Source organism: Bombus affinis, chromosome 5, assembly GCF_024516045.1.
Source record: "Bombus affinis isolate iyBomAffi1 chromosome 5, iyBomAffi1.2, whole genome shotgun sequence".
Classification (NCBI taxonomy): domain Eukaryota; kingdom Metazoa; phylum Arthropoda; class Insecta; order Hymenoptera; family Apidae; genus Bombus; species Bombus affinis.
The window spans coordinates 1,645,266-1,668,775 of NC_066348.1; the positions used below are offsets into that span (position 1 = coordinate 1,645,266).

The 23,510-nt window shown below is 33.4% G+C and overlaps 3 protein-coding genes across 7 annotated transcripts in view; 2 read left to right on the top strand and 1 right to left on the bottom strand.

Moving 5' to 3' along the window:
- Positions 1-76: 76 nt before the first annotated feature.
- On the top strand, positions 77-3,800 carry LOC126916151 (kynurenine aminotransferase). Of its 2 annotated transcripts, XR_007710444.1 has the most exons (10): positions 77-243; positions 684-823; positions 925-1,075; positions 1,277-1,513; positions 1,600-1,843; positions 1,913-2,079; positions 2,163-2,513; positions 2,591-2,785; positions 2,894-2,993; positions 3,149-3,800. XR_007710444.1 is itself a non-coding variant. In XM_050721637.1 (8 exons), the coding sequence occupies exons 2-8, from the start codon at positions 684-686 to the stop codon at positions 2,648-2,650; spliced, it is 1,350 nt and encodes a 449-aa protein (XP_050577594.1). In that variant the 5' UTR covers positions 77-243; the 3' UTR covers positions 2,651-2,861. The 2 variants fall into 2 exon arrangements, 1 of the variants encoding a protein (XP_050577594.1); XM_050721637.1 differs by lacking the exons at positions 2,894-2,993; positions 3,149-3,800 and having other exon boundaries at positions 2,591-2,861.
- On the bottom strand, positions 2,787-12,622 carry LOC126916157 (UPF0605 protein CG18335-like). 2 transcript variants are annotated; one of them, XM_050721647.1, is made up of 8 exons: positions 12,407-12,622; positions 11,721-12,337; positions 4,501-4,639; positions 4,264-4,360; positions 4,007-4,182; positions 3,742-3,904; positions 3,133-3,370; positions 2,787-2,955 (listed from the first exon to the last, which is right to left on the bottom strand). In XM_050721647.1, the coding sequence occupies exons 2-8, from the start codon at positions 11,723-11,725 to the stop codon at positions 2,886-2,888; spliced, it is 888 nt and encodes a 295-aa protein (XP_050577604.1). In that variant the 5' UTR covers positions 11,726-12,337; positions 12,407-12,622; the 3' UTR covers positions 2,787-2,885. The 2 variants fall into 2 exon arrangements, with proteins under 2 accessions (XP_050577604.1, XP_050577603.1); XM_050721646.1 differs by lacking the exons at positions 11,721-12,337; positions 12,407-12,622 and adding exons at positions 4,814-4,884; positions 5,360-5,670.
- LOC126916138 (uncharacterized protein DDB_G0284459-like) overlaps positions 7,126-23,510 on the top strand; it is a 49,687-nt gene continuing 33,302 nt past the window's right edge. Inside the window, exon 1 of one of the 3 annotated variants that reach the window (XM_050721582.1) lies at positions 7,126-7,670. In XM_050721582.1, coding sequence (XP_050577539.1) covers positions 7,590-7,670 — 81 coding nt within the window. In that variant the 5' untranslated portion in view covers positions 7,126-7,589. Of the gene's footprint in view, positions 7,671-20,353; positions 20,721-23,510 lie in introns of those variants that run through there. The other 2 variants (XM_050721581.1, XM_050721591.1) reach the window with 2 other exon arrangements.

The following is a 23,510-nucleotide window of genomic DNA, read 5'->3' on the forward strand; positions in this document are numbered from 1 at the left end:
ATAATACTAGTTAATGTAATAACTAAATTACCAATAACACATAGTAAAATTACTATACAAATCTAGGAATTTTATTTTTTAATAAACAAGTTGCATAAGCATACTATTTTGATAAAGAAGTGACCGTGATCATAGTTATCTTTTTATCATTGCAAGTACATATTTTGTAACTTTCCAATTATACGTAATTCTACTCGGTAAAATTGGTAATGTAAGCCATTATACGTTAGTGTATGCCATTTGGTAAGAATTTAATATAATTATATCAGATTATGTTTATGTTTAGATTAATAATATTTTAATTTATAATAATAATAATTTATAATAATTTATAATAAAAGTAATGTTTAAAAATGTATAACACTTCTTTTATGCTGTTTGATGCACGTCCGTGGTACCCTCGTGTATTAACATTATACGAACTATCTTTAACAGTAATTTATTGTAACTACTACCTGTTAGATTTTTTTATCATATGTAACTAATAAAATGAAAAAAATTGTGCTTAAAATATGTAGATATAAAATCATAATTTTCAAGTATAGTATTCTCAATTCTTTCATACGCCATTTTATATTTTTTATTAATTAATTTTTTAATATAAAATTTTAGGGTAATAAAGCAACAAATTTATCACAAGGTATAGCATTATTTTATCATTCATTGTATGTGACTATTTTTAGATGTTTACTAAAATTTCTTTGTCTACAACTGCTAAAGTGTTACTTTCTCTACCCACATTAAGAAATATACGAAGTTATTCTGTTATGATGAGTAAATTTGATCTCCCTGATCGCTTTAAAGGCAATGATAAATCAATATGGTAAATAACATTTCAATAATGAGATGTATTGAAAATTGTAATACATATAAACATATATATAAGTACTTATAAATACATATTTTTAATTAATTTGATTTTAGGGTGGAATATATTCAGTTGGCTTCAAAATATAAGCCCATAAATTTAGGACAAGGATTTCCAGATTTTTATGCTCCAGAAAATTTAACTAAAGCTTTGGCTGCTGTGACTACAAGTGACAATCCTCTAATAAATCAATATACCAGAGGATTTGTAAGTATTTCCAATTTTAAAAAGAAACACACAACAAATATATTCCAGAGCTATTAAATGTTGGTCATTAGTTATTTCATCATGTCCATGATGTTGTTATTGAATTTTTTCACTTTTAATTGCAATGATTTTAAACATTTTATGTACATTTATGTATCTTATTTATAGATTGGAAATTTTCAATATACTCTATCATTTTAGGGTCACCCACGTTTAGTAAATGCTATTGCAAAATTGTATTCGAAGCTCTTAAACCGTACTTTAGATCCAAATAAGGAAGTTCTTGTAACTTCTGGTGCTTATGAAGCATTATATGCTACGTTACAAGGTCACACAAACTCTGGTGATGAGTGGATAATTATTGAACCTTTCTTTGATTGTTATGTACCTATGGTTAGATCTGCTGGAGGAATTCCAAAGTTTATTGCCTTAAAACCAGTAAGTAAACTATCAAAGTATGTATACTATTGATATAAATGCAAGCTGTTTATACGTATTTATATCATGTATTTTGTATTCCAAAGAAAAGCACAAAGGGATCTCTTTCTTCTGCAGATTGGATATTTGATAGACAAGAATTAGAGAATCTTTTTAATGAAAAAACGAAAGGAATAATCATTAACACTCCACATAATCCTGTGGGAAAGGTTTTCACTCTAGATGAATTACAGTTTATCGCTAATTTGGCTAAAAAGTGGAACACCCTTGTTGTGTCAGATGAAGTGTATGAATGGCTTGTTTATGAGCCATATAAACATGTTAGAATTGGTAATAGTATTTGATAGTACTAATGTAATTTCTATTAATTATTTTATTTAAACGATGAATGTATTTTAGCAACATTACCTGATATGTACGAACGTACGATTACCATTGGATCTGCTGGTAAAACATTCAGTGTTACTGGGTGGAAAATAGGATGGGCATATGGTCCGGAAAATTTACTATATAACTTACAAATTGTTCATCAAAATAATGTATATACGTGTAACACACCAACTCAAGTATGTATAGAATTATTAAATAAATATTTATTGTAATGTACCTTATTAGAATTATTTAAAATTATATTTTTTTAACTCCGTAGGAGGCTGTGGCTATTGGATTCGAACAAGAATTAGAAAGATTTGGTCAACCTGACTGTTATTTTGTGAGTTTAGCTAAGGAGTTGCTACCAAAACGAAATTATATGGCTAAATTTCTTAGCGATGTAGGAATGATTCCAACAATTCCCGAAGGAGGATACTTTATGGTAGCTAATTGGTCAGCTTTAAAAGATAAAGTACGATTAGAAGAAGAAACAGATGAGAATAAAGATTATCGTTTCACAAAATGGATGACGAAAAATGTTGGAATTCAAGGAATTCCCCCATCTGTATTTTATAGTCCTGAACATAAACACTTAGGGGAAGATAACGTAAGATATTGCTATATAAAGGTAAGAACAAATTTGGCATAGATAATATCGAGCCTCTATTTTCTTCGTATTTATAATTGATTTCTTTTTTATCATAGAAAGATGAAAATTTGAAAAAAGCAGCCGATATTTTAATGAAATGGAAAGATCAGCAATAGTAACAACTATATTTATCTGTAGTTAATAATTTTGAGATAAAAAATCCATAGAAAATTGTCCAATTACTTAAATATCAGGCATTATCTTTAAAAGTTATTTTAAATTATATTCAATTTTACTATAATATGCAGTGGGTAATTTTTCACATTTATATATAGTCTGTACAAACACATTGTTATTTTTCTTGTATTAAATTTTTATTATGCATAAGACTGTTTTCTTATATTTTATATTTTATGCAGAGAAATCACCACGGAGCCATCTTTTCGCATCTTTAGTGTCAGCTCCGAAAGTTTTGCCGAATCTAAATGGAATATTTAATATTTAAATAAAATTTTTTAGGTATACATACATATACATGTGTATAATGTATAAAGATCAATTTTTTATATTTTCCATATTTTTCGGAATATTTGCGATGAGAAATTAAAATAAGAACCATAAAATAGAAATAATAGCATAATAAAGTAGAAATGATTACCTGAATGTTTCTCCAGGAACGTGTCCAAGATAATTTGGAAGCATACCAACATGTTTGTGGTAAATAATAGTGGGTTGAATTAATAGAGGTGGATCAGGTCGTGAAATTGTTACTGGTGCCCATTCTGTACTTTGTCGTTTTCTATAATCAGACGTAAAATCGCAAAGGGCGCTGTTAGTAGCCGGAACATTTGTTTTTCCAAAATGCGCATATCCGTATGGTATGTGACCCCCGTATCCTACAAAAATACAATTAAATGTTTGAAATTTTATATTATAAGGAAAACTAATTAATATTTATCTTTCTAACTTTAACACTCACTTCTTGCATTTTCTCGAATAAAAGAATATCGCATTCGTTTTTCACTATCCGTAAGATCCATCTGTACTTTATTGTTAATATTATTTTACAAACGATATCGCGTATTTGTTATATATCTGTTTGTTAATTCATTTTATTAACAGGTCAAATTTATGGACGTCATTAAAGGTTAAAGATTTCGTGAAACAGTTGAATCATACGGAACGATGCTTATGTAAGTTTTATACTACATATAGAATCATTCGAAGACAAGTTCAAGCTAATAATAACGTGACAAGATGGACTCACGACTGATAAAGTATTTTTGCGGATTTGCATTGTCCATAAAGTAAGGGGATGGAGAATGATCGCTGGGTGTTTCGTGTTGTTCGTCCAAAAATAAATTCCTCGTTACACCCACGCAATCAGGTCGAACTGTTAGCATAGGCAGTTTAAACTCACTTTTTATGAGCTATATAAGAAATTTAGATATGATTTCATTATTCCTTCCCTTATTCCCTTATTTCCTTATTTCCTTATCTTAACTAAAAAAGAGATCGTATAGGTACTTTACCAAACGATCTTCTAAATTTCTTGGTTCTCCCTGTCCAGCTTGTATATTTATAATTCGTTTAAGTTCATTAAGAGCCGCTCTATTTCTTAATTGTTGTCGTTCAAATTCGGCAAGTCCTTCTGTAGCCAACACCGTGTATCTTTGTCCATTTCTGGCTTTTAGTTTTGGAGTAAATCCTAAAATAAAACATTTACGTTGCCATTAAACTGGTACATTTACCCTTCTCATTAATGTTTATTTTCATTTCATATATGTACCTTCGTAACTTGGTGTTATAGGATGAATAAATATAGGGTCGGTCCTTTTGTATCTAGCATTTACTACGTCTATGTCATTTTTCGGTGGCCTCTGGACCTATAGTTGATTATAAATAATTATAAATAATATTATTATTTTAATAGATTATATTATATATATTATTTTAATTAATTTAAACTTATAAACAGCATTGATTAAAGTAATAGGGACAAGGACTATAAAATATTGTATAATACCTCGTAATCGTCGGGGATACGGTTCGATAAAATGAGAGTCTCCGCATGATTCACTGTAGGATCAAGAAGCACTTTGTGCGTAAGACTTCCATACGTTTCACCACATCTGTAGCGATATTGAGGACAGTATCCGGCATATCTAAAACGGACCTTTATGAATGTAGAAGAGGTATCAATGAATATAAAAGTTAAAGGGTAATAATATTTTAAATATTTCTTACTGTACTGTATTATTTAGGAAACGTATATGTTACACTTTCGAACATAATGTATTTACATTTTATATTTAATACATAAACGCTGTACTATTTACCCTGGAATAAGATGTGGTTCCGCTGTGGATAATAATTCTGTTCCAGCAGACATTTTTCTGTTATATATTTCCTAATGATACGTTAATTTAATTAAATACATTATCCAGACTAAGTGGAATTTAAATTATTTCCATGTACAGGAATCTTTTCTTTTATACATTAATTTATTGGCATGGTTACCGAAAGGTTATACACTGCATTTCCGCAAAGTAATGTCTGAATTTTGCTTTAGAACACCTTATTTTCCGAAACTTGAAACAAATGAATTTTAATCGTTCGTTTTTCATTATATTGAGACGCACCAACTGCCTCACTTATTAGCAACTGTGTTTGGTGCAATGGAATTTTGTGACTGTGCACGTGAGATGAGATACCTGCTTAGGAACCGTCAAATTACTCGCACGATGTATAATTTAAACAACACTTTACGTTTTCGCTTTTACCACGAATACGTTGGCATCGTCAACTTTTTCTATTTCCTGACATTTTTTTTGTACAGTTTTATTTTACGCGGCGTATAAACTGTTGAATAAAGAATTACTTACTGAGTATTAGCACGATTCAGTGCTACGATATAAGTATAACACGTATGTACATATGTTACATGTATGTACGTGTACTCCACATCAATATGGAAACGCTATTTAATTAATTTATTTTAAATAACTATCACGTTGCAATCTTATCAGCTTATCTTTGATTAAAGTAGCAAGGCGAAATTCCACCGTTCGCTACTTCATATCTGAGTTCCAATATTAGAATATACGAGTCATAAGGTATTTGTATCATGTTTTCTTGCGATGTTTATATATATTACACACACAATAGATGAAAATGGACGCTACACTTACTGTACGTTGTGTGTTTTATAATCATATGTAATTATATAATTACAAATAGGAAAAATTAAAGCGGAATTATACAATTACCTATAAAGTCGGAGAAAACCTACAATATATTAAAACACTCGATCAACCTTTCCTCAGTTTCCTTTATATTATTTCCTTCATATACATTTTCATATTCCCTCGTTATATCATATATTATATGCTATATTATATGCTATATTATATGCTATATTATAGCATTTAAAAGCGAAGTTTAATGCAAATTCGTTTTATGAACGATAATAGTGTACCTTCGAATCCATTGAATCAGCACGGCTCAATAAGAATCGTTATATATATTAATAATTCGCGATGAAATGAATTTATTATCAATATTTTAAGTTTATTATTAAAAAAAATATTACTAATTTTTCTTATTTTATTAATCAAAACAGTAATAGATAGGAAACGCCCCACAAAAGAAAAAGCTGTGCAAAAAAGAAGTTGATTTAATTAAATTAAATTGACACGTATATCGAGCGCAGTTTTAAATCCATAAATCTAGTTCGTTGAAATTATATTAGCTCGCGCGTGTTTAATTTCCACACGTATCTCCATCATGTTTCAGTCCAACGTTTAACTGGGCAATTAGTATTATTTCATATGCAATTACTAATTACATCAATATACATGATACAATTATTCTAAATTATGTAATGAATAATATGAGTTGATTGGCTGCGATCATGATTATACGATGTAGTTAGAAAATTTATTAAATGATTTTATGGTAAATTGTTATCTCGTAGCTTTCTGGATAAAGTATCATGTTTAAAAATTTTAATGGCTATTAAATATTTATATATATTTGTAATTACAATAGTATGGTAATATATTTATGGAAAATTTAAATATGCAAAAATGTATGCAAGAATGAACGTAATAAATAAAAATGGAAAAAATATACTCGTTACAATATTTAGAAGGAAAAACAAATCTCTACCTAGGTTCCATTCCTGTAATTTAGTACATAAAAAATATGAATTTTTATAAACATTCGCAATCTGGTAATCCTGGTTTTATTTCGTTGTCAATAAAAGCCAATAGTCGCCAGAAATATTTACGTGTTTTCAACAATTATGAAAATAAAAGATTTGATATCGACAAGTCATTTTAATGGGTTTGGTGCTTCTAGCGTGAATCAACGTCTCCTGGAGCTTACAATACTGAGAAAAACAAAAGTGTAAGCCTGGTGATTTAGCCATTTCCTCGTTAATTGCCATTACACTTGCACGCAGGATTAATTACCGTGAAGATTGGGGCAGTTTGACTTTACTGTGACTTTTCACGGAATAACGAATTAAGGGGCCCACTAATTGGTCGTCAAAAGGGCCATCTAACAGCCAAGGGGGGAGGAACGAATTTACGCGAGGGTAGGGAGAAGGACACGTTGCGTATACACAGACGAGTGAGGTGTACGATAAACGTTTCGCTTTCCAGTTTTCACGGGGCTACCGCGGCAAAAGAACATACAATAGCGAAGCAACGATTTACTGAAAAGTTATTCTTTATAGCAAATAAACAGTAGCTGTCTTACTGTCTAACGATGGAACGATGTTACTTCGAATCATACGTCGCGTTTCGAGTACATCGATGTACAAATATTTGGTTGTGTATATGAACAATTTGTGTTTATAAATAACTTACTCAAGATGATATTTATCTATTTTGATAAATGTTTTAGTGAGAAAGCTTTAATTTTTAGTGATCACAAGTAATTGTATTGTGCTGACGCATAATAGAGAAATTACCATAATAGAAACGTTTGATTTTTTTCGAATATAGAATGACAATGTCCATGTGAAAATACACTGGAAATAATAAAAATGAATCCGACAGTTTTCTGTAAGAAAGTACGTAGTTAAGTTTTGTGTTGCGCAAGAGAAATATGTGGTTTCACCAGCAAATGAATTCTATATTCTACGTGGACGCTGACATCAAGCCTGCATATTTGGCTAAAGATGACAGGGTATGTTACCTAACGATTTTTATTCACTTCTTCAAATAATGTATCTACGTACATATATTCTACGTGAAATTACTTACAATGCGAAAAATGAATTCTTTTCGTGTTATACTAACAATAGATTCTTAAGAATTTATCGTTAATGGTCTTGTTCTCTTTCTCTTTTGAAAATACATATATTTATTTACAAATATCTAATTTTTACAAATTTTGACGCTGTCAATGCATAGGAAAAATTACAAATTGAGATATTAAAGTACAGTTTGTCAAACGAGACGTATGTTTGTATTAATATTCTAGATATCGTAATACTTTCGCCTTTTACGCGTTTTTAAATATCGGCTATTGTTTGATCGTTGAATAGTAGACTTGTAGATAGTTCACGCGTTTCTATAATTAAATCTCGGTTTCCTATGAAAGAAAGTATGGTGGGAAATACCACGCGATACGTCTAATGTCGTAATATCACAAACTGTAACAAAAAGTGAAACCGATAAGGAGTAATGGTTAACGGTGCGCTGTTATATTGTATTAAATTATGTGTTTAGTCGAATTCTTCAACAGTGAAATAAAAGGGCAACCTAGGAACCGTAAAATTACTTGCACGATGTGTAATTTAAATAACACTTTAAGTTTTCGCTTTTATCACGAGTACATTGGCATCGTCAACTTCTTTTATTTGCTGACATTTTTTTTGTACAGTTTAATTTTACACGGTGAATTAGCTGTTGAATAAGGAGAATTGCTTACTGAGTATTAGCACGATGTATATACGTATATTCAGGACTAATATGAAAACCTTATTTAAACAATTTTTTTTAAACAACTATCATATTGCGATCTTATCAGTTTATCTTTGATTAAAGTAGCAAGGTAAAATTCCATCGTTCGCTGCTTCATATCTGAGTTCCAATATGAGAATATACGAGTCATAGGGTATTTGTATCATGTTTTCTTACGATGTTTATATATATTACACGCATAATAGATGAAAATGGACGCCACACTTACTGTACGTCGTGTGTTTTATAATCATGTGTAATTATATAATTATAAACCGGAGAAATTAAAGCGGAATTATACAATTACCTATAAAGTCGGAGAAAGCCCACAATATATTGAAACACTCGATCAATCTTTCCTCAGTTTCCTTTATATTATTTCCTTCATATACATTTTCATATTCCCTCGTTAACTATATCGTAGTATTTAGAAATGAAATTTATTGCAAATTTCTTCTATGAATGATAATAGCTGGAATGATGAGGGTAGCTTCACAATCGACCAGAACTTGACCTATAAATAAGATGCTACAATCGTTTGTATATCACTTATTAAATTGAAAAATTACACGTTCGATAAAATGACAATTAAGGGTATATCTAGGGGGATAGTGGCCAGGTGTGACTCGAAGTAAATCAAACACGTTGCATCCGGTTCGTGTATTCCGGTCTATACACGCGCCGTGCGGCAAAGGAATAATAATTTTCTTCTCTTCCCCTGACATTTTGCTTTCTGTCCCTGCGGCTGGCACGACCAGACCGGAAGCTTTATTATCGCGCAGCTCGTTGCAAGTCGTGGGTGGACGTATAGCTTAACCATAGGCGAAGACATGCGCGGTACAAATTCCGTCTCTGAGATTCATTCCAGCGACCGCGGCGCGGATGAAAGTCATCGAGCGCTCGAAACTCATTTTCACTTCGCATAATGAGATATGTTTGATATTGGAGAACTTGAGACATAAATTTCGCTACTTCATACAGTCGTTCTTTGGTTATGCACGATGACTTATGAAAATATTTTAACATTTATTATTGAAAATTTCTGTGAATATATTATGTGCATTGTACAACAATTTTTAGATGTGTATCCAACGTGTGAAATAGAGATCTAACTATACGTTCGTCGTTCTTCTAAAATACGCGTCAGATATCCACGCAACGAAATTCGCTCTTTTATGTCACGCTTTAGCGAACATTTACACGCACTTGCGTCGCGTGTCTTCATCAATCGTCTAAGAGATTCGCAAACGTTGGGGAATCTTTTGCATGATTGGCCGAGTCGCAGCTTTAAACATAGAGTAGCTTACTCATTCATCAGCGAACTAGAGAATTTATGATCGTTCGTCTACGCGTCCAATTACTTCTTAAATTCTGTCGAAGCGAACCTATTAAGCGAATGTCTGTCGTTCAACAGCCACTTCCGTGCGAACGTCTATGGCGCACTATCGTTCTTTTCGGTAAACAAATTATTCCTCTGCGGCGTAATGCGCGCTTCAAAGAGGCTACCGTGTGGCGCCTGTAGGCATATAATTCAATCGAATTGAGTCTAAAAAAGGTGAATCGGAAAGATATTTAAAACAAATTAGTTTTCCTCTGGTTCTTCGTCAATAAAATATCGATTACACGAAAGATATATGATTCTCTTAAATATTTCGTTTTATATTTTAAAAAGTATTTGTCATACGTGAGAAAGTTTCAGCAAAGAGTTGTATAATAAAATTATCTGTAAAATGAGACCTGCTACGTTACGATAAACCCAATTGCAAAAGTATGGAGAAGTCTATTTTTCTTTAACTTTTTATAGTTCTAATCAAAATTATCATACAATACCGAGGTTATATGATAAATAAATTCTAGTTATACCAAGTCTCGAATCGATCCGTCTGTTGGATTTCGCATGATCAATTTGTTAACTTACACAACAAAGAATTTTAAGTTTGCAATAAAAGCGTATGAGCTTATCTCAGCTTATCCTTCGAGTTCGTACATTACGTGAGAGACCGATATTTTGAAATGCGAGAGTAAAAAAATTTTTTCATTCAAACGCGTGACTAAAATGTAACGATAATCATTTTTGCTTAGCCGTAGAATGTATTAATAACTTTCACATTTTACATCCTAGCGCAGTGAAACTTGTTTCTACCAATTTCTGGAATCATTCCACGTAATTTATGAAAAAAAGCGTTTCTCTAGGAGTAATTGGCTCTAAAATAGGTCCTTTTTTCGAAAAATAGCCAACGCTAAATTATTAAATATTAAGAAGCGCGACAGGCGTTGTTTTGCGGTTTATTACTTGCATCATATATAGATATTTTCCTTATTTATTAAACTCCTATAAAGGATAGGAAAACGTTTGCAAAGTTGTTGCGAGACAAAAGCTGTTTTGTGAAAACACTTTTTGAAATAAAGGGAGGGCGGATATTACGTTATCGCGAAATCTTGCCTTTAATATAATAATCGCGTGGATTTGGCTTTGCTAATTGTATCCAGAATAGGCGTGTAAAATCATTAACAGTGATTTATTACAGATCGCAGGGTCATGCTTATCTGTACAATCGTATGGAACGACGTTGATCGATCATGGATTCCTCCCGTGCTTTTCGACGCCTTGTTTGTACACGTTTATCTTATTTTCGATGGATAGACAAATAATGATAATCCTGGACGATTCCATTACACGACAGATCAGCCGCTCGATGCCCCTCGTTGTTGATTTGTTACTGATTCTGGCTAAGACCTTCTTAAACAGGATTTCCTGTTAGGAATGGGAATCTATTTGGGAGTATCGCCCATCGAGGTTGAAAGTAATTTGGCGGTACATATTAGGTTGATCGAAAAGTTTCGTCTTTCTCTTTTTATTGAACATTTGAAATCTTAATGGAAGTTTATTTTTGTTTATACCCATGTATAGCGTAATAAACTGTAAATTAGCCAGTAACGCGAGTAAGCAATAGTTAGCGAAGCGACTTTAACGAAACATTAGTTTAATTCATGATTTTACGCAAAAGAAAGAATTATTCGTGATATTTTGATAAATCTGCACAAAATTGGTTTCATCACAACATCATGACTGTATTCTTTTCTATAGCATCTTGCATTCATTGCGATCAAGTTTTGGGCCAATAAAATTGCCTTTCGCAATTTGGCTGTGATTTTACAGCATTACGAACCTTACTCTTACTATTAATAGCAATCGCAAGAATCTTCCGATCCCGATTACTTTCAAGGTTCAATTATTTTTATATCCTTATCACTGTGCTTTTCTACGTACCCCATGCTTGCACGTACAACGTCTTCATCCGGCAACAAGTTGCATCATTTCTTCGTTGCATAAACAAACGGTGCATATAATCGACTGCAATGGCCAGCAGGCTAAAGTATCGCTAAGTACCGATCAACCTCATTAACGTCATCGAGCGAGGTGGACAGTGATCGATTGCGCGACGTAGGTACTACTCGTGTGCTGTTCGGCAGTCGCGCATACATAATCGTGTACCAGGCAACGGCGCATGCGCTTTCGATCGATCGATAAATTATGCAGCCTATTGCTCGTGCACGTAAATCATACGCGCACATTCAACTACCCTTTGCTTTGTCGTTGTTTCTTCTGCTTCTTCTTCTTCTTCCTTTTCTTTTCTCGTCTTATGCTTCTTCCTTCTTGCTTTTCGTTCGTCCTTTTTTCTTCCTGTTATTACCGTCTCCGATGTTTCCGCCTTTTCGTCTTTGTGTCATCCAATCTGAGACAAATCCATGTGCGGGGAACGTATTCGTACGAACGTCGTGACTCGCATTGTATTTGCTGCGTTTTCATTGTTCCGATCGCACGATCCAGGAATATCGACAGTGTCTAATGCCGATGACCAATCAGTCGATCGTGTCTGTCGCACACTATTATGAACAGAATCTGTGAGATTGTAGGTAAATTGTTCATGAATACTGAAACGATTTTATTCTCACCGTGGTCGCTAATAACCTTGGAGCATTTATGTGGTTTTAAACTCGTGATTTAAAAAAAAGAAAAGAACTGATCAATCCGAATGAAATAAATCAAAAGATATTATTTTTGTAATTCACGCGTGTCCAGGTACTTTTCAACGGCAATATATGCTTCAATTAGAAAATCGACAGCCAACATAGGAAAAGCAGCGTTTCTCACTATATTATGCGCAATCAGGCACTGACTCATCGAACGAACGATGAGCATATGCACATCCGCGAACAAAGAACGCGTACGAACCCTTCCACGAGGATGATCTTCCGCGCGCGTTCTGTATTCTATCCGCCGCGGAGCGGCGCCGCGGCCGCATTCATTGAAATGCTATTGAAGTCGCGTTTCGATAATTGTAGGGAGATACAAAGGATTACAGTGAAAGCTCTTCTCTGATGCGTTCGCTATACTAGGGATTCGATTGTCTCTCGGGTATGTATTTAACAGTATTTATGGAATAGGGAGACTTTAAATACAAAATATATTGTACAAAATACATATGTATTTGTTTTCCTTAATTTTGTAACTCCAACAGGATTTTAAACATAAGTAACAGAATCTTATGAAGTTTCTCCAATAGTAAACGAATTGCGTGAAAAATGAAGCATTTTTAGCGATTAATAGACATCGATTGATCCTTATCCATTAAAAAATTTAAGCTTAAATGAAGAGGAACGTTTCATTCTAAACGAATAATAATTTCATCGATTGGTTAAATTAGAAAAAAGAAATTAAATGTAGAAATATACATGACATAATGAAACGCTTCAAACAACTTATCAATATCAATTGGATAAAGTGACCTACAAATATCCCACAAAAGTAGTCCTCGTGAAATAGATTTCTCACGGATACAGCGTTGTTATCCCTTTCAACTGAAATCAATAAAAAAAGTATTTCACTGAAATACATTTAGCTGGTCACCAAGGACAATCGTGTGGCTTGTGGTTTTATCGAGTTCTTTCGAAAACCACAGTTTCTTGTGGCCATATTTCTCAGGAAGTGACGTAGGCTTCCTTATAACCTCCCATAATTTCCTATATGTTGAATAAAGAAGTACTCAATGTATAGCTGAAATAATTACACTCACATTAATTGTGTACGTAAAAAATGTTGCAGACTGTAGTAATATTGTAGTATCGGAAAAGGATGGGATTAGGATAATTTAGGTTTGTAAAATTCTCCTAATACTATTTATTAAGATAAATAAAAATAACAAGGATTAATTGGACAGAGAACGATAAATGTTCAACTTGAACTAAAACACAAAAGTCTTATTTCGCTCAAATCACTCTCTATAACTCTCGTCTTCGGCATCCGCACTCGCACGCTCCCGATTCTCAACTCATACTGCACGCCTTTTGCATTCGTTCTCGCCTGCGTCTTAACTAACATTGTCTTTAGCGTCTCTTTTGTTTTTTCCCCGCCCTATAGCGCACGTGTCCCGAAAACGCTCGTGGCCAGGGTCACGTAGGCCTTTTCGACGAAACTGTTCAGTTGAAAAGATCGACGATACATTGTTGTACCCAACGACACCGCGGTTCTCGCAACATTGTATACGGTTCGGCCGATATCTTAGGCCTTTTGTCCACGATACTACAATATTAATGTTATATTTTTATTATTATTGGGATCCGCCATTGGAAGTACCAAAGTATCGTAAACTATTTTAATTATTGCATAATTATGCTCACGATCACGATCACATGAAATTTTTATCTTAACACTAAACCTACCGGAGCGGTCAAATTGACTGTTCTCGCGACTTCTACACAAATTTAACCATATTTAATCTTTATCATATCGCTTCATAATTTCTGACTTTTTCTAAAACACGCATGCAATATATTTTCCTGTATTTAATTTTAGTTTGCTCTTTTATTTTCTGAGAAACATTTATATTCTGCCTACCGTGAGTGGTCATTTTGACCGTCCGACAAAATATGTTAGTTATTCTTAAAATAAATGCAATCAGTACAAAGAAAAGGCTACCACAAGATCAAATGACAAAGAAAATTAGTATAATAAATAATAACAGCTGTTACACCCGTAATCTTGTCATAAAACAATCCATCCCTCGATCAAGATAGCCACCAACTGTCAAGACATATCAACTCAGGCCCATTATAATCCTAAGGTCACCTAATCCTAATCCTAATCGCCATAAAATTTAGCACTTTTTATAGTTCACTGTTACAAACATTTTAAAAGTCGAGAAGTTTCTTACAGTTATTGCTCATTGCTATAAAACACGGGAAAAGCTTTGCCAATTCCACCCTCGAGTAACCGTTGGTGGAGAATGATCATCTCCAATGGTCAAAGATCATATTTTTACTTGCTATTGTCTTTTCGCAAGTAATTCCAATATTGAAATACTCCAACGCTTCCAATCGAAAACGCTAAGATCCCCAATAAATGCACCCTGGTATGTTACCAACGAAACAATCCACCACGACCTCAAGATACCTACAGTCAAAGATGAAATATACAGGTCCAGAAGCAGATATAACGCAAGAGTCAACAACCACCACAACCCATTAGTCACCCAACTACTTGACACGACGGACCAGATCCGCAGACTAAAAAGAAAATCCGCTTTAGATTAAATCCTTAGATCCTACTAGAACCAACAATATAAAACTATTATAAACCATGTCATTGTATCACGCCAAATGAAGTTACTGAAAATTCTCAACGAGAATTGATTGTAAATATTCTAATAAATAAAAAAAAAATTGTCTTTTCGACTAGAATACATCTCGGTTTCTAAGTCGATTAGTCGATATCTAAATTTGTTATCTCTAAAACTCAGACAGAAAGCATCTCAGAGCGTTTTGTGTAGTTGTTATAAAAGGAAAAATAAAGCATATCAAATTTGACAATAATTTTATATTCCGTACATGGTATTATTTTGTGATAAATATTTACTCTAATAATATCAGGATTTAAAAAAAAAAAATTATAAAAAAGATAACGGATATAGAAGAAGACTGTTCAGTGTGCGATGAACGAGAATGTTTAGCAACTGAAAACGGCATGGAAACACATGAAAAGCTATTTACAACCGAATTAGAGTTGAATATTATAAATAAGCGTTTGCGTGAGGGCAAAAAGGAAAGAAATTATCGTTGACGGCAGAGAGTGAAACTGGGCCCAATGGAACAGTTTGGAAAGAAATAGATGCAAGTCTCAAACCAGGTAATACATCAGTTCATAATATTTTTAGGTCATTTTATCTTATCATTGATCACCGTATAAGGTATTATATAATAAAATGTACCGAAGAAGAAGCATTTAGAGTTTGGGAATTACGAGGGAGCTGGATACAACAAAACTAAATGCATTTATTGCTCTATTATATGCCCGCGGTGCATATCAGGCAAAAAATTTAGATGTCTAATATTTGTGGAATAAAATTTGGAGACCTGCATTTGTTTTAAAAACAATAAGAAGGAATGACTTTGCTGAAATTATGAGGTGTATACGATTTGATAAGATGAGCGAAAGAAGCCGACGTTTACGAACCAATAAATTTGCAATGGTATCTACAGTATGGGGCCAATTTACAGAAAATTCACAAAATTGTTATAAACCTAGTGCATACATTACTTTTACATAAAGAATCGCGGGAAAAAAACCATGCAATAAAATTATCAACAAATACTACAAAAAACTTGTCAAGGTTAAGTAAAAAATTGTAAAGGTTACAAAATTACGAAAATTTGTTTAAGATGCGGGAAATATTTATGCGGCAAATGTACATTTGATAATAAGATAACTCGTAAAAAACGCAGCAAAGATGAATAAGATATATCTCTATATAAATAAAAGTGTGATTCTATTTAAGTCTATAATTGAAATTAAACAAAAGTAAATTTGGACAAAATTTTATGAAAGTTCATCATTTTATATACATTTAGTTATAAATTAACCATTATCTAAGTTAAATCATTACTTCTTTAATCACCGGTCATTTTGACCGCACACGGTAGGAATAGGTATACACAAAGTGTCGGTAACTGTAGTGTTAAAGAATCACTATGTCCGTAGAGAAAACCTTCGTATCATTTGTCTGGCAAAAACATATAATTCCATAGTTCAGCGTGCCACGGTAAGAGCTCAAAAGCACAGGTTGATGTTATTCAGCCAAGCTTAATAGTTATGGTGGCCAATAGAACTAGTTTGAGCCTATTGACTTGATACGTTGCATTGGTTTGATTTGTTCTATCTAGGTAGGTGACGATCTTCCATAAAGCACCCTGACGACGACGCGACGCGGAGCTACTGGGTCAAGAAATCATACTACGTGTTCTACCAGTACAGGCCATGTGAAGGCTGATACAGACTGCATACTAGTCGTTCAGTCACGGAACGGCATCGAAACTGTTCCGTTCAGGAAAATATTATTGTATATTGTATACTATAATATCCGTTATAACAAGTAGGTTAGAGGTAGAGTACTAATTATAACATTTAAGGAGTGAATCAAATTTTCATTTAGATTCCATTTCAAAACAACTATCCATGAAACGCATAATCAAATCATTAGATATTGCAAATAACAGATAATCGGCAAAACGTGGGAATAAATCTTGGTCGTTAATTGGTTAGAAAAATCTTGATTATTGCTTCATTTATCATTAAACATTTTTTCAAAGGCCTATTAATTACAATACTAACAAGTAGTTCTTGACTAACACAAATTCAACGCATCGACATCCTTTAAATTCTCCTCATTTTTCTCTGAATTATACGCCTGCGTTTATTCAAGTACTGTTTTAGCCGATCTAACCAATCCAATTAAGTTAAAGCATGCGCATTGATGCTGCAATTTCGCGCGTCGAAAACGATGTAAAGTGCATTCTGATAGGCGGAGACACAGATTCTTCCTGGAATGCGGTCAGGTTAGAACCAAATGTGGGAGAGCCATGCCAGAGAAGAGATCGCGTGAGCAAGAAAGAGATCAAAGAACCGGGAACATCGACATTTGCAACCGAGCTATTGTCCGACTGCGATTGAATTAAACTGTTTCAACTACTGAAAAACCGATAGATTGAGGTGATATGTGAAATACATTTCAGCAAAAGACAAATATAATACATCTATAGACTCATTGTTAGGATCACATTGTGTTTGATACTCGTCCATCTATAGGCATATATTAATAAATTATGAAGCAGTTGAAAGAAATTAAGGTTTCGTGTCTTTTATTAATTTAAACATATTTGTTAGAAGTTTATTAGAAGCTTAGAAGCTTAAGCTTTTGGGTAGATGAAAGCTTATATTATCTGTTAAAGTTGATGATCTACTTACACTATTGACATAAAGGTTGGAATTAACACGATTCTCAAGGAATAGGCTGTGAAAAAAATAAACCTAGGTAAAAAGTACATAGTTTACGATTCATTTTATAAGATATATAGTTAAAATAGTGAAGTAAAATACACTGAGTTTAACTTTATCGTTTCCTGAGTTCGTTGCTAATAGTGGCGTTGCTAGCAATAAATCCGTGAAAGAAGGGAGACGGTAGCTAAAAATCTTCAGGTTTATAAGTAGTTGAATATTTATAGTATAGTTCACGTACAGAAGAGAAGAAAACATCTCTACACAATAAATTCTATATTTACATAATTCTGAAATTGTTTATGAACAAAGGATCACTAATTTTATTAATTACTTATTTCATTAATTGCTTTAGAATTAATAATTGCTAGGAAACATAATCTTATATAATAGATACTAAAAGAAATTCTAACATATACTACATATATATGTAACGAATAGCTACCAGAGCACCCTTAGAAAGTTGGATGCTCTGTGGTAACTAATGTTAACCAAACAATATTAAAATAATGAAAAGCAAAATACAGTGTTTAGAGTTTCTGGTTTTTCATAAACAATTATATCGGCTGCTTGCTCATCATCAATTCACTAAAAATATCAGTTTTAAATAATCAACGACGATATAAAAATTTTTCTTTAGCGTCTCGAACGAAATCATCGTTGGACACAGATTGCATTGATTTTTCAACATTATTGCTAGCTATAGGTGGACTCACGCGCGGCTACCTCTCAAAGGGTGCAATCATCCGTCGATTGATGTTAAAAAGTTACTTGACCTTCTGGAAAATACGTGATTACGTAATGGCCTGAAGGTTGTCTGACTTGGTAGTTTTAATCTTGCGCTTTTAGTGTTCTCTTTGATGAAATAAACGAAACCCCGAACGATTGTACACGCGTGAAGTTTAATAGCATAAATGATACGTATGTACATACTTCTGTTAGCCGTGGAGCAGCGTTCTACTGGTTTCTAATAAACGAGCAATATTAACATTTATACCGCCGTGATGTTTCCTTCTACACCGTAAGCGTGACTCATAACTGGCTATCTCGAAGGTTTTATAATGGTGCCACTATTATAATCTGTACACCCTCTGGGGAACAGAGCACATGATAGCGCGCATCACGTATATCATTAAAGTACAAGATCACAGACACCGTGGAAAATAATTCGCGTTTGATTCACTATTACTTTACAGCGTGTGAAAAAAGGATCACGAAAGGGTCATACGATGTTTCACTAAAGTAAGTAAAACGTATCCTGTCAATTTTGCTACTAAAAGTAATATTTTCATATTGATAGGTTGTAAATGGACCAATTTGGCGGACTAATAAATTATAGTTATAGTAACATAATGAAATGATAAACATGATAAAAAACATGATAAAGTACTTAAGTTTAATGAGATAACAAAGTGTTATCGATGAAAAGTACGCGAGAAGGTGAAATAGAACAGAAAATGGAATGAAATAGAAATATTAATTTACTACCATATTTAACATGGGTCAAGTCTACTTGAAACGGTGTTTTGATGCTGAGAGGTTCAAGAATAATAACTGCAAAGAAAGAAACAAAAGCGCATGTTTTAATAGCTTTAACAAAATGACTTATAACAACGAGTCTCAACCAGTGGTACCCCTACTACTATCATCCAAACGTTTATTCTCAATTTTAAGGTGAAAATTTTATCAGCTAAAAGTTTATTTTCGGTTAAATCTTCGATTTTTGGGATTACTAATTTTGTATCACCTTTTACATATCTTGTGTACATGTGCGCACACGTGGTTAAATACATGGAAGGAGTATCTTCAGCATTGGTCTAACGGCGACAGCCTGTAGTTTACGTATTCAACAAATTCAATGGACAGTAAATCGCGCGTTGATACTTATTGCCGCATTTATTGTGATTACCAGGTTTCGCAAGTTTTGGCACGTTTTCGCTTACAAAATATATTCTATTCGTACACGACTATTTACAGTGCGTTAAGCCTCGCTTCAAGTCATCATGGAACTGTTTTGCTTTCCTTTAGAACATTGTTTCTATACTACGCGATTTTAGGTTGTTCGATCTGAGTTCTTCATCTGTGTAACGTGTTACATATGCGTTCACAATGTCACGTACGGTATATAAGAGAAAACATAAAGAGCTACTACAATCGCACGAATCAAATAAAAGTTAATGATAAAAACTAATTATCAAAACTAATTATACAAAATAAATATCAATATTGAAATTATTAAATATTAAAGTCTTAATTCCATTGAAGCAAAAATAACTATTGTTCCACTAGATCTTCCATTTTAAATAAATTAATCACTATATCCTTTCATACTTATTAGAAATTAGCTTTCAGAGATCATTTTAGATGATATACATAGATTTATAAACGTAAAACTGTTAATTTATAAGGGCGGAAATTTCCACTTAGCCTGGTTGAAATCTAAAGTTTCCTACAAATATTTGTTTTTTCATAGAAGACCGCCAAGGGTTGCTCACTTGACGATTTGAGCTGAGTTGGTACTCAAAGGGAGGGGGTGGTGGCAGTCTAGTGGGAGATTCGCGACTGTGCCACCGGCTCAGTATCGTTCGACCATTGGTCAGGTGTGTTTCGTAGATCGTACAGCAATCTAAGTATTCGTCTAGTGAACACGTTGGAAAAATATCAAATTTCAAGCTGCTGTGACCGAAATTAACGAAACTTACGTCTAGTCAAGAATACGGTAACGGAAACGCGTAATCTTAGAGTGACTGCAGCGTTGCAAAACATTATTTTCCAACCGGTGTCTACGTGATGTTTACGATTTCCCGGCACTGTAATTATTCGATCTAAAGGTGACCAGTGAAACATCGTAGCCGCATGATCGTGTCGACGATATTCTCGAGCGTGACGGGTTTCCATCGGCGACAGTCGAACGACGCCGGGCGAAATGCCGAGCTGACGGTGAGTGAAGTGCACACTTTTTCGAATTCCACGCCGAAGTTGATTGCAACCGTATCGAATCGCGCGGCCCACGATCAACTTCACTTCGTTAACTCATTGACAAATAGCCCTTGGTTTCCTATGCATCGCGACTAATTACGTTATCTTTGTATTTTCGTTTTCTTCAGCTTCAAAAGATTTCAATTATTATAAACGTAACATTGTATGTAAGATTTGACATATGTAGAGAAAATCGGTATAAAGTAATTGTTCAAAGTGTGGCGCATATACGAATTTCTAATCATAAAGTAGAACTGTTATTTGATCGATATTACATGTTTTCAATGGTTACGAAATGTAGAGCATTCTAGAATTATAATATTTATAATATTATTTTATAATATTATTATATTATAACATTATTAAAAGCGTTAATCTAAGAATATTGTACATGGCACAGATGTAGGATATAAAGTTAGCAATGCGCGATAACAGAAATATGTTATTAGTGATGCATAAGATATTATGGATTTTATCGGAGAAACGGAAATGTTATTTTATTTTAGTAGTTAAATTAGAATGACTTTATGAAATACGGATAACTTTTCGAAGGGTAAACAGTGCGTGTCACGTGTCCATTTTCGTTATTAAGCACACGAGTAAAGTTGAAGTTCAAGGAGTAAATGGAACGCGATCGAAACCGGTTAACGAGCTATCGAGACGCGTTCGAGACATGGGAACAAGCGATTCCGTCAGATGCGATACACCTATTATTTTTACTCACGTTTTAAAATATTAATAATAAATAATAAATAAATTTTAATTTACCAGTTGATTTACTTAGGAGCGAATGAAAATATTTAAAAAATGTAAGTAAAAAAATTAAGGTCTTTCTTTCTAAAATCTTTTTCGTAATTTTAATTTGAAATTTGATTATAAAGTTAATGATTCAATTTAGTTGTACATTACTGGATATGAACATGCATCTATACGAATATAAACTACATTCGCATAATAAGAGCGTTATACATATTACGCAAAATATCTGCAGTTTATAAAACAAACTGATCTTGGTTGGATTTATGCGTAATTATTCGGTACACACAAGGCTCGTACATCAATGATACGCATTTCGAGCCGTCGCGTGCTCATTGTCGTCGGCGATGACAATAGAGAACAAAGTAAACGGACTCGTTCACCAGGACCGTTATTCATTGTTATGCGCCGTGACGTGGACCACGACTGCGTTTAGCTTCGTTAAGAACAATTAAAAGTAACCGACGAACCGGGTATTGCTTAATTGCCGCCCGCAAATGTTCCCTTCAAGACCGACCCAAATCATGCAGAATAAATTTTAATAACATTTAACAGATTATATAAAAGTGTACATTACTTTGTCCAAAATTTTGGTTTGTATTTTGGTTTGTATTTTAACGTTTCAAATTGTGCGTGTATACGTGTGTGTGAGAGCTGGGGAAATAGGTGCGTCCTCTTCTTAAAGATATTTAATTATCAGTTACATATTAATACCACATTTCTTGCTTTTGTAATTATATTCTTATTAACCCGAGTTCCTTTTTTCTGACATATCCAGTTTTCATAATTAGACCTACGCATTTCCATCATAACCATTATGATGTCACATGAATAGCTACAGTGTTGGATCCATACTAAAATATACATATATGTATTACTATACTGTAATCAAACTTTATAGAACACTTCCGTTCCATAGAATGTTAGAATGTTGTGTCGCAAAAGAGAAGCTAAAATAGGGTTGTGTTACTATTGCATAGTATTGATTATAGCAATAATTTGTTGGCATTAGTAAATGAATGGATTAGAAATAACGATTTCATTAGGATGGATAAACCGTTTGATTACGTAAAGCCATTTCCATGCTCTGAATTTATTATGAATTGAATGCGATAATTAACACACTCGTTAGCGTCCCTTTCTCTTCTTTGTAAATCGTGGCAACGTTGTATACGAGTAAGTATTCGGTCTTTACCTATCTTTTCGGTTTTTCTGTTTTCGTGAAAGTAACCAGTTCATGGAAGATACAATGCCGTGCAAACTGACCGTTAGCCGGATTTTCGAAAAATTGATAGAATTCTCACGAGGTAGCCGGGAGCTCTTCCTTTATTCTTGTAAGTTACTTACTTCTTTACCGTTTCTTTTTTGCAACGATTCAGGCGTTTCGGTAACGAGGACGTGTTATGCAAATTGGTGGACATTGTGAATGACGCGAGAGAACACGATCATTCAAACATTTCTGTTGACAAGAATTAAAAGAAAAAACGAAACAAGAAAAACGATCTTGGTTAATTTGTTATGCTCCACTAAAATGGAAGCAAACAGGGTTTAAAATTTCGTTAAACATGTTTGAATTTTTTCGTATACAATTAGCTACATATGCGTAAAATAGCAAACGCAGATAAGATTTCTTTAATTTAACACTTTATATATCTAACTACAAATTATACACGAAACAAGGATCAATCCTTAAGCACAGAAATCCATGCCTTCCTTAATCATCTAACAACACGATCAAATGCCTGTAACTATCGCAGTGTATACGATATCCTAGCCATAGCGATTCAGCGACTCGTTAATAACTAGTCGAAGAAATCGGTGATGGTAACGATTAACGAGTCACGTTTCCTCAACGGCGTATGCTTTCATCTCTAAATGGCGTTCTCGATAAATCAGCACCTTAAAACCGTCCGTTCTTCACCAACATTATCGACAACGGATCCGCTATCTCTCGTGGACTCGTGGCGCGCACATTACTCGTGAAATCCTTCGGCG

Bases quoted from the DNA above. Each gene is read 5' to 3' on its own strand.
- LOC126916151 (XM_050721637.1), top strand. From the start codon at position 684: ATGTTTACTAAAATTTCTTTGTCTACAACTGCTAAAGTGTTACTTTCT. The intron at 1,844-1,912 runs GTAATAGTATTT...AATGTATTTTAG, and splicing joins ATATAAACATGTTAGAATTG to CAACATTACCTGATATGTAC. The intron at 2,514-2,590 runs GTAAGAACAAAT...TTTTTATCATAG, and splicing joins TAAGATATTGCTATATAAAG to AAAGATGAAAATTTGAAAAA.
- LOC126916157 (XM_050721646.1), bottom strand. From the start codon at position 4,866: ATGTCTGCTGGAACAGAATTATTATCCACAGCGGAACCACATCTTATT. The intron at 4,640-4,813 runs GTAAATAGTACA...GGTCCGTTTTAG, and splicing joins GAACCACATCTTATTCCAGG to ATATGCCGGATACTGTCCTC. The intron at 3,905-4,006 runs GTAAAGTACCTA...TTTCTTATATAG, and splicing joins GAAATTTAGAAGATCGTTTG to CTCATAAAAAGTGAGTTTAA.